The following is a 9,953-nucleotide window of genomic DNA, read 5'->3' as shown; positions in this document are numbered from 1 at the left end:
TGTATGGGTAAAAGTGTGACCCCGCCGACCTTTTCCGGCGCTCCATCGGTGACCCCGTTTAGCTTTCGCCGACCCCTATCGGTGACCCCGTTTAACTTTTCCGTGACCCCTGCAAGCTGCACCCCGGAAATTGCATACGAATTCCAAAAGGTAGAGATTTTGGTGTTCCTTGCGTTTTAGCAGATGGACCGTTTTTAAAACCGTTGGCCTTTGTAGAGCAAACGCAGAGACGTGCGTACGGCTGTGCAGCGCCGGCGCTATAACGTAACGTGGGTGACAGAGTTATAACGGCGATAGGGTTATAACGGTCGGCTACTACCGCCTTCCTAATCAGGTTTACTTCCTTCCTAATATAGCATATTGCCGGTTCTAAAATCAAAGTAGTACCAACTTCAACTTATCCTAAATGCTTGTAACTAAATTAAAAAATCTTTTACCAACACCATAATGCCCCGCTGGCCCCTACAACCTAGTAGGGAAGAGAATATATAGAGCGCTATTATTGCCTGGAATTCTAGGCTCTATAAAGACCGCAAAACTTACGTAAAGGCCTATGGGGTAGATCCACAGACATTTTAATACCGTTTTAATGAAAAGCAACAGCCCTATAAAGTCGCCTATACTAACTAGAACCGTATTACTGTTGCTAGCGAAGATGCAATTATTTAACACCTTATATATCTTGCAAACGCTAGATTTCTATATTGGCAGCATACTATTTAATTAATTACTACAGTAGTCCTCCGCCGGGAGTACGTTAACCTTTCTTAATACGTTTATATTAACCCTTTTAGTATAAAGTGGGTATACAACTTCCTAAAGCGGTAGGATGAGCTTTATTGCTACTATATACGTTTAATTAATTAAGAACGAGCTCTTATAAATAATAATCCCGGCCTTATTTAGAGATTCTTTGCTAACTACACTCACACTATTACTTAATATAATATCAGCGAATTTAATAGGTGGAATATAGATAAAATGGGCTATATAATGGGACTAGCTTTTACTATAAAAGTAGTTATATTAAGAGGTAGAATTATTAACTTTAAGACAATTAACGGCAATAAGGAGTGGGTTACCTAAATTAACTCAATTAGTATACATAGGCAGATAATTCCACTATTTATTATTTTTAAAGGGAACTAGTATATAGATTTACTATGGGAAACAGCAGAGGAAGCTATAAGTAAATACTTAATTAGAATAACGGAGAATGGCTAGTTAGATAAAGAAATAGGCCTTAAGTGGCTTTAATATTTTAAGCATTATACTTAGCGAATAGAGGTATAGAAGGCCTCTAAAATTAATACCCTAAATATTAAATACTATAGCTACCAATTACTTATTATAGATGGGCACAGCTCTTATATTAATATTAAGTTTATAGAGTTCTGTTAAAAGTATAAGATTATTCCTATATATCTTCCACCTCACTTAATCTACTTCCTACAGCCTCTAGATCTTATTATCTTTTTAGTAGTTTAGCGCCTATATTTAGCCAAAGTTAATAAATACGCAGCTTGCAATATTACTAGTATTAATAGAGACTACTTTTTATAGATTCTGGGTAAGATTAGGGCTTAAATATATATACCTAAACTGATTAACAGTATATTTAAAGCTGCAGGCCTTCTTCCTTTTAATCCTAATTAAGTCCTCTAATACCTTATGGGATAACTTTCCTCTATATAACTATATACTCCTAAGCATTTAAACAAACTAACGCTTTTATCCTTACCTCTATATCCAAAGACTCTAAGAAGCCACTCTAATTAAGCTCAGTATAGCTATATAATCCATTATTTAGATACTACTCCCGAAGCAATTAGCGTTATTATTAAGAAGCTTATAAGCTATATAGATTTAATTAATAAAGGCATAGAAATACTGCAGCTAAAAAATATAGAGCTTTATAACGGTGCTGTAGATAAGAGAGCTAAGAAGAAAAAGAGGCGGGTAGTGCTTTCTACTAAATTAGTCCTTACTACTAAATTGGCTAAAGTACTTCTTAATGCTAGAGAGGCTATAAAGAAGGCTAAGCAGAGGGCTAAGAATACTAAAAAGCGGCTTAGAGAGGAAAGAAAAGAAATAGCTATAATTGCTAAGGCATAAGTTTAAGAAAAAAAGGAGGCTTGGGCTGCTGCTATAAAGGCTAAAAAGGCTATAGATTAACATAAAAAGGATCTAGGAGGGGCAGATTAGGCAGCAAAAAGAGCATAGAAGGCGTTAGTAACTACGGGCAATATAATAAATAAAAAGAAGACTACAGAAGCTTATATAGCAGCTGCTCAAGCAGTAGAAGAGGCAAAATCTAAAGTAGAAGCCTTAGTAATACTATAGAAGCAATGGGGGAATTCTTTCGCAATAGCTTTAAATGCTATAGCTCGCTCTAAGGCTCTAACGTGACCAAGCGGCTTATGCACGCGACCAGCTCGTGCACGCTTTTCCTCACCAAAATTTGGCAAAATACACCTTTTTAAACCACTTATAGTTAAATAACTATAAGAGCTATTAGTATAAAAATTTAAATATACCTTATCTAATACTTAGATTATATTTTTATATAAAAAAAATTATAAAAAATTGTAATATATATATGCTTAAAATTAAGTTAAAATAGTACTTTTTTAATAAAAATAAAAATTATTAATAAAGCTATTAATAGGGCTATTATATAGCTATATTTTGTATATATATCTCTTTCTATTATATAAATAAGTTTTTTTAATATTTATATAGCTTATTAATTATATATTAAATAAGTTATATTTAAGTTAAACCTACTAGCTAAGATAAAGATCTACCTTATATAGTATATCGCGATACTAGAGCTAGTATACGGGAATATTAAGCTACTAGTCTATAAGGCAGACACGTATAGAGAATAGAAAGAAGATAAATAGTAAGTTTTAAAGATTGTTAGTTATAAGAACATTAATAATAAAATATAGTATAAGGTAAAGTGGATAAGCTATAATAAGACTACCTAGGAACTACTAGAAAATTTAAAAAACGCTATAGGAAAGGTATAAGAGTATTAAAAGGGAAAAGGTTAGGTAATATTAATAAAGAAGGATTACTAAAGAACGAACCACCTAAGGGGGACCTAAGAGGAGCACCTACCGAGGTACTCGGAAATATTTCCTTCTCTATTAGAAGAGAATCCGTTCTTTTATCGCCAAGTTCCTATAAATCTTATTCTACAAGTTTCTACTCCTTAAAACGCACCTTTTCGCGCACCTTCTTAAGACAGAGAAGACGGGCATAAGTATTTTAGTAAGCCTTAAGAGCGTAACGCTCTTCCTTATAAATGCGAGCAAGACAAAGCTTATCGTCATGCTAGAGTTAATAAATCTCGGCCAACACCTCTAACAGTTTACCATTAAGCTTCGCAGCGGCAGATTAAACCTAAGACCCTAGTAGTAATTAATAAGGGTTCTTAAAGACTATTAAGAATAATAGGACGCGTATATTTAGCGTTAGAGACGGAACAAATATTACAAAATAACTGTATATTCGCTTACGTACATTCCGCATAAGAGAATAGTTGCCGGTTAATGGGTAACGCAATTACGATATAAACTAACCTCTCTTTCGTATAATAAGAACAGGAAGGTATAATCTCACCTAGTAATAGTATTATAGTAATGGTACGAGACCTACGCTTAGCTAAGGTAGAAGAAGAAGCTTTAGGTATAATAAGTAAAGATATTAACTAAATTAATTAGACGGATATTATACCTCTAGTAAATAACCTAGAGATACTAGGTATCTTTAAGGATAAAAATAAAGAGGAGGGAGATAGTGTTACAGACGCTTTAAGTATAATGTTATAACTACTAAAAGAGGAGTTAGAAGAAGCTAGTTAATTAATATAGGCATAGTCCAGAATAGAACCCGTGGAACTATGTGATAAGGAATAGTAGCTAAGGTTATATAATAAGCTCTATAAGCATTGTAAGATCTATAAGAAACGTCCTACGTACCTTACGTACCTTATGTATAAGAAGGATTTTATAGGAGTACGGTTGTGTATTTAAGGACCCTTAATCCCTACCTAGATAGTTCCTTCCTTATAGTAATTCTTAGAATACAATTAGAGTTAATCTATTAGGCAACTACTCCACTAGTTATTATTACGTTGTTAACTTCCTGCTTCACCTATATACCTAGCCCATTAACGAATCCACCGTAGTTCCTGCTATAAGGTTCCGTTATATCTACTAGTTCTATTTTAAACCGTACTTTTATTAACTAACTAGCTTCTTCTAACTCTCCTCTAAGTAGCTATAGCCCTTTACTTAAAGCGTCCGTAACAAATAATATAGGTTTTTTTAATGAAAATAATTATAAGACCTAAAAATACCTAAGTAATAAAAATGATATATTCTAAAAGCCTAGGTTCTGTTATATAATTAATTAACTTTAAAAAAATAATATAAAATACTAGTGTTAAGTTGTTTCAATATCCGCAACCTCTATAACGCGGATATTGCTAATATGGTCTACAAATGCTTCGAAACAGCCTCAGACGTGTTTCCGGTGGTGCAGCACAAACGTAGTTAGTTAGCTTGCGGACCAATTAAAAATCCGCACCAACGGAATCGCGCCTAAGCTTGCTGAGGTAAATCAGTCCCCTCTCAACAACACTTTCTCTCGCATCCCTCAAATACTACTGTGTATAACCGGGAATGTTAATCTCTAATCTCCCCGACAAATTAATTCTCAGCATAACAGGATTTCTCCCAGTAATATCAGCAGTTAGGTTAGGTTACAAAAAATAAGGCCAAAATCAATCTAAAATTCGAGTTAGTCCCAAACCGGTTATATAACTGGTTAAACCAATAAAACTAGATCAATTATATATATTTTGGTGTAATATAATATACAGGATGGGTAGAGTCGTAAAAGGTAAAGCGAAAATTCATACGACGATGGTTTAGAAACAATAACAGCAACCCTAGGGCGCAGAAATTCTGGTGGTTATCTAGGTGGCATAATCGCTTTCTGCACGATAATATATTCGAACATCTTACCCCCCCGCTGATCGAGCCGCTGATGCACGCGTACCATGGGCCTATGTATTTACCCTATGCGGCAAGGTCACTCATCCGCTCGCTGAGCGGCCGGTAGGTATGCTTTCTCTACCTCTGCGTGTATATAAAAAAATAGAACCCCTCCCCCAGGGCGGCTTCTATAATGCTAGCAGCGTTCTATTTTACAAATGCCGTCAATTAGTCGCGTGGAGATTAACGTCGCAAATAATGCCGAACTACGCGCTAACACGCAAAGCGTCCTCGCCCTTACGCGTGCCGAAAGGCCTAAAAACATATCTCTAGCATATGAGCCGATGTCGCAAGGCTAGCGACGATGTACCCAAGGATAAGACGCGGCTATCGTGGCGCTCAGTTCGTGGCCTTAAGGTTCTACAGCGGAGGGACGCGCAGTGCGACAAGGAGCAGGACACGAATCAACGATGCAAGGGATAGCCGGCAGATATCTAATTAAACCACTCATAAACGCATAACACTTCTTTAGCACGCACACCTAAATCCCTCTGCCCGCCGGCGCTGTGTAGTTTGCAAGGGCTTGACTTTCTTAAATTGGAAATCACAGGACGTTACAGGAAATGCGCCATAAAACAAGCCAGAAGTGGAACTAAAAGCTAGAAAGAGATCTAAGCCAAAAAGAAGGGCACCACAATCACTACCGTCTCTTCCGTCCAGCAGGCCGGCCCCTTTTCTTCTGCACAGCAGGTCGGGCCTTCAATTTCAAATAATAATGCACCTGTAGTAATCTAAGACCTCTTTTTGGAAATCAGTCTTTAATTTGTTCCCATAAAAGATTATATTTCTCCTTCAACTCAATAAGCAGCGCGTCTTCCTTTTCCGTGAATTTTACTCTAGACTTTGGCTCTTGAGGCTGCTTAACCAGGTTAACAGGTAAGGGGAACCGTTAAGGAAGGACTTCCAGTATATACGACCCGTCTTCCTGGCGCCTGAAAACTGCTTAGATTAAAAATTCTTCCGAATCAACATTTAAGGCTGCTCCTGGTATTGCTTTATTAGAGTTAGAAGTAGAGGCGGAGATTAGCAGCGGTTTTTGGGTACGGAGGCGATTATATATGGAGGATGTAACCCGCTTACGATAATTGCTGGTAAGCGCAGTGCTCCAGTCGGATGTGTACATGGACGAAATTGAAGGGGTGTGGTGAGACCGCTGGGGATAATGCTTCGCAGCGCGCTTTGGCTTTAATTGACCACAGATGGAGGTTGGCGATCGTCGCCCTGTACACCCACAGGCCTCGTTACCCTCGTCGCTGTCGCTGCTGTCGCCGTCCCTAGCGTCGTTATCATCCGTATCGCCGCTGTCGTCGCTACCGACATTGTCGCTGCCGACGTACTGCACTCCTGAAGCAGGTTTCGAGGCAGGACGGTTGGAGAGTGGCCTGCCTCGGAAAAGAGATAGCTTTTGTCGCCCTGCAGGGTGCTTAGGGTGCTGCTTCGACATTCGGCTGTGACGCTTGCGCGTCGGCATCGATCCGCCCGTTGCGCTATCGTCGTCGGCGGCGGCACCGACGCCGCTGCTTACACTTTCGAGCGCTGTAAGTTCGTCTTACTACTGTTAGATAGGACGGCTGCATTTGCAATGGCGTGTGCTTACCTTACCTCTTTGCCTTCCCCCCCCCCCCCCCCCCCCCCCCCCAGTGGTTGCGGTTGATGTGCTGTAGCTTTTAAGAGTTTGTAACCGTCGGCGCTATGCATTAGACAGTCGGTGGAAAGATTGGACCGCGCATCTCCATCAATGTCTGAAATTATGCTATGGCATTCAAGGGTATCGCCGTATTTAGTATCTGGCATCAACGATTGATCAGCCAAACGCATAGGTCTTATCATCTTGCCATTGCCGCTCGCTCCGGGTAGTAAATCATCTACAATCGTTTAGACATTGTTGAAGTGAATTCGTGACGCGTTGGGGCCTACCTTAAGTCCGGACTCTTTCGACCATCTCAGGGTTTATAACATCCTCCAGGCCTGCAGGAGGATTCTCTTCACTGAGATACTCCAGGGCCGNCATGCCCAAACCTTCAAGCCAATTGTCCATCTGCGTACCGGTATCGTCCTCCCACGGAGGGCGATTGTCCTCGTAGTCTATTTCGGTATCGGCTTCGGTTTGGTCATCAATGACGATTGCACCCTCTACGCAATGTCAGACACAATATGCCGAGCGACTTTGCTAATTGGAGCTGCGCATTTACCTCGACTGCTGCCCTCAGCGGTCGCAGGCTGATTCAAGCCGTCGTCCCTCTCCCCAACGCACACTGCTTTAGGGGACTCGCTATACCCGAACCCGACGCATTCCCGTTCGTCCCGAGGATGGAAGTCATCGTCGTCATCACTGCCACCGATTTCACCGTCGATTCTGCCGTCTGCGTATATGTTATGCATTATGCAAGGCTAATATAAACAAAACATTGCCTCGCCACTGTGGGGAAGCCTACCTAAGTATTCTAAATCCATAGATTCAGCTCTATTGGACGTGGGTGTGAGAACTCCTCTATCCTCGGATTTGGTGTTCGATCCTAGCTCGGTCCTCAGAATCTCAATGTCGTGCCATTCATCGGCGATGGACGGAGCATTTTTTGGGGTGTAACGTCGAGGGGTTTTTGGCGCAGGGGAGCCGTTATAATATATGAACTGAGAGTGTACGTGCGTCTGAGGGAGGCGGAAAGTATTAAAAGACGTTGCCATTGCTGCTGCCGTTGCTGCTGCCTTGAATAATTCCTGGTGGTGCAAGAGAAGAGCGGAGATGGAGAGGTTTAAGTAGGTGAAGGGCCCACAGTCGAGAAGCCATCACCGGCACAGATTCTTGGAGAGCTCACATGAATGATATTTAGCGCTCAGTAGAGATCAGTCTGCACGAGACCGCGGTCGAAACGCGTCCATGCCAGAGGAATACCGGGTTGGCGTCGAATCGCCTTCGCGCATTGCGACCAAGTTCGTATCCCTCTAACCGCGACATTTCAGCTGTGATACAGCCCCCGCATGAAGCCCCCCTTTGCTAGATTAAAAGGTACGCGAATTTTCCACCGGTATTCGTCAGCCAAAGTGGGGATTGCGACGCCAACTCCGTTGGAGGCCAGGCTGTGCTACCGGATACGCCTCTCTTCTCCACCAGAGTCCGCCCGACAGCCCGGCGGGTTTTCCGATTGAAATATGATTCTTAGATCGTCGGCAAAACTGACACCTAAGTCCAGACTTAAGTCCGCGGCCGGGCTTCCAATCTCCGACGGCGGAGCTCTAATCTTGCTGAGTGATTGGCATCTGTCCGCAGTCGTGCCTCGCCGAAGGCCCGCCCTAGCACCCGGCTTCGCCACGTTTGCAACGCTGCAATACGACGCCGCACTCATGGCAGTTGCTTATGTAGACCAACGTATCACGCAACTCGATGCATGTATAGCCTGAAGGAATCCATTTCCGAGGCCTAGTATAGTCCCATAGCTGTTTATAGCTGTGCCGTCAGGGATCAAGTTGCAGGCTGCAGGCTACAGTTACGCTCCACTCCGCTGAAACCGGCTCGGATATTGCAAGGCGGCTAGCATTAACACTTAAAGGTACATGACTAATCGTATCCCATGGACAATGTGGCCAATTCCTTGAAACGGCATAGAGGCAGTAGGCAGCTGAACTTAGCCCCGCCGAAACGATAGGAGCCATGGCGTGGGCGTCCGTGACCGTCTCCGTTGCCGTTTCGTGTGATTGCTGACGTGGCAGTAACTAAGGATCCCATGGGTGAAGCCGCTACGGGGGCGTCCACTCCAGGGAAATTGGGGAGCCTGACACTAGGAGGGAGATGGAGAGGGAGAGGCCGGGGCCGGGAATGGAAGCTTGTTTGAGTGATTCCTGTTGCAAAAGGGTTGGAGAATCTAGAGACATGGCTTTAAGCGTGAGAAAAGAGGGAGGAGCAGAAATGCCACTCCTAAGGGTGCGAGGTGAGTAAAAGGTACGACCGAAGAGTTGGACAAGAAACGGGAAGAGCGCGAGCAAAACTATCGGAAACGCCGAGGGATGCGGTGCTTGTACTATCGTCAGTCTAAGGTACCGAAGAATGGAAAAGGTACTTGCATGAATGCCAAGGGGAGAGAAAATGCCTCATAGATGCGGTCGAGAGTCCAATAAGGAGTGAGCGCGGTATTGGGGGAAAAGAGAAGAGGGAGGAGGGAAAGTAAACCGGCGAGGGAAGTTCACTTTTATGTGATGAGGTCGGTGCACGGGCCAAATAAAAGCGGCAAGGGGTAAAGCGAGGGGTTTCCTGTAACGGAAGCCTCCATTTCCTAATGCAGTTCCACTCTTACAGATATAACTAGTGAAATTCTTTATATAATTTTAAAAGGTCCTAGCCTAACGTAGTCTAACTTCTTACTTAGTTGTTAACTTTTAAAAATTTTATATAGTAGCTATACTTTATCTCCCTCCTTAAGATCTAGCCCCTTAGATCTCTTAGCATTATAGTACTTTTTTATTCTTTACTATACTACCTTAGCTGTTTCCGTAAGGTATATATAAAGATTTATTAGTATCTTTATTTTTTACTTAGCTATACTACTTATTTTCTTTACCTAGCGTAGTAATAACAATATTCTTAGCTTATATCCGTAATTCGCCTTAAATAGTAATATGCCTATTTCTTTTTAAGGTGTCGCATTATATGCAAACTATATAACTAGTAATAATAATACCTAATTGTTTTATATATAATTAATATAATGCCTTAGATACTATTCTAGTGTCTAATTTAATCTTTTTATTTAACTATCTGTCTGCGGATAATATACGGTAGAAGTTGCTACTTAAACTCCTTATTCCGCTAAGAATATCTCCTAAAATACTGCTATAAATCTTAAATCTCTATCTAATATAATCTTACTTAGTGCTCTATATCTTGCGAAT

The 9,953-nt window shown here is 41.4% G+C and overlaps 3 protein-coding genes across 3 annotated transcripts; all 3 read right to left on the bottom strand.

Annotated features, from left to right (window-relative positions):
* Positions 1–5,761: 5,761 nt before the first annotated feature.
* On the bottom strand, positions 5,762–6,695 carry K441DRAFT_302571 (uncharacterized protein). Its single transcript, XM_067641043.1, has 2 exons — positions 6,667–6,695; positions 5,762–6,617 (listed from the first exon to the last, which is right to left on the bottom strand). The coding sequence occupies exon 2, from the start codon at positions 6,538–6,540 to the stop codon at positions 6,013–6,015; it is 528 nt and encodes a 175-aa protein (XP_067498364.1). The 5' UTR covers positions 6,541–6,617; positions 6,667–6,695; the 3' UTR covers positions 5,762–6,012.
* A 1-nt stretch (position 6,696) lies between these two features.
* On the bottom strand, positions 6,697–7,953 carry K441DRAFT_302576 (uncharacterized protein). The gene is made up of 4 exons (XM_067641044.1): positions 7,505–7,953; positions 7,262–7,432; positions 6,987–7,202; positions 6,697–6,934 (listed from the first exon to the last, which is right to left on the bottom strand). The coding sequence occupies exons 1-3, from the start codon at positions 7,752–7,754 to the stop codon at positions 6,988–6,990; spliced, it is 636 nt and encodes a 211-aa protein (XP_067498363.1). The 5' UTR covers positions 7,755–7,953; the 3' UTR covers positions 6,697–6,934; position 6,987.
* Positions 7,954–8,608: 655 nt separating this feature from the next.
* On the bottom strand, positions 8,609–9,216 carry K441DRAFT_302563 (uncharacterized protein). The gene is made up of 2 exons (XM_067641042.1): positions 9,129–9,216; positions 8,609–9,079 (listed from the first exon to the last, which is right to left on the bottom strand). The coding sequence occupies exons 1-2, from the start codon at positions 9,157–9,159 to the stop codon at positions 8,805–8,807; spliced, it is 306 nt and encodes a 101-aa protein (XP_067498362.1). The 5' UTR covers positions 9,160–9,216; the 3' UTR covers positions 8,609–8,804.
* Positions 9,217–9,953: the final 737 nt, after the last annotated feature.

The sequence above is a fragment of the Cenococcum geophilum genome, assembly GCF_001692895.1.
Source record: "Cenococcum geophilum 1.58 unplaced genomic scaffold K441scaffold_63, whole genome shotgun sequence".
In the NCBI taxonomy this organism is placed as follows: domain Eukaryota; kingdom Fungi; phylum Ascomycota; class Dothideomycetes; order Gloniales; family Gloniaceae; genus Cenococcum; species Cenococcum geophilum.
This window is presented reverse-complemented; position numbering and strand designations above follow the sequence as displayed.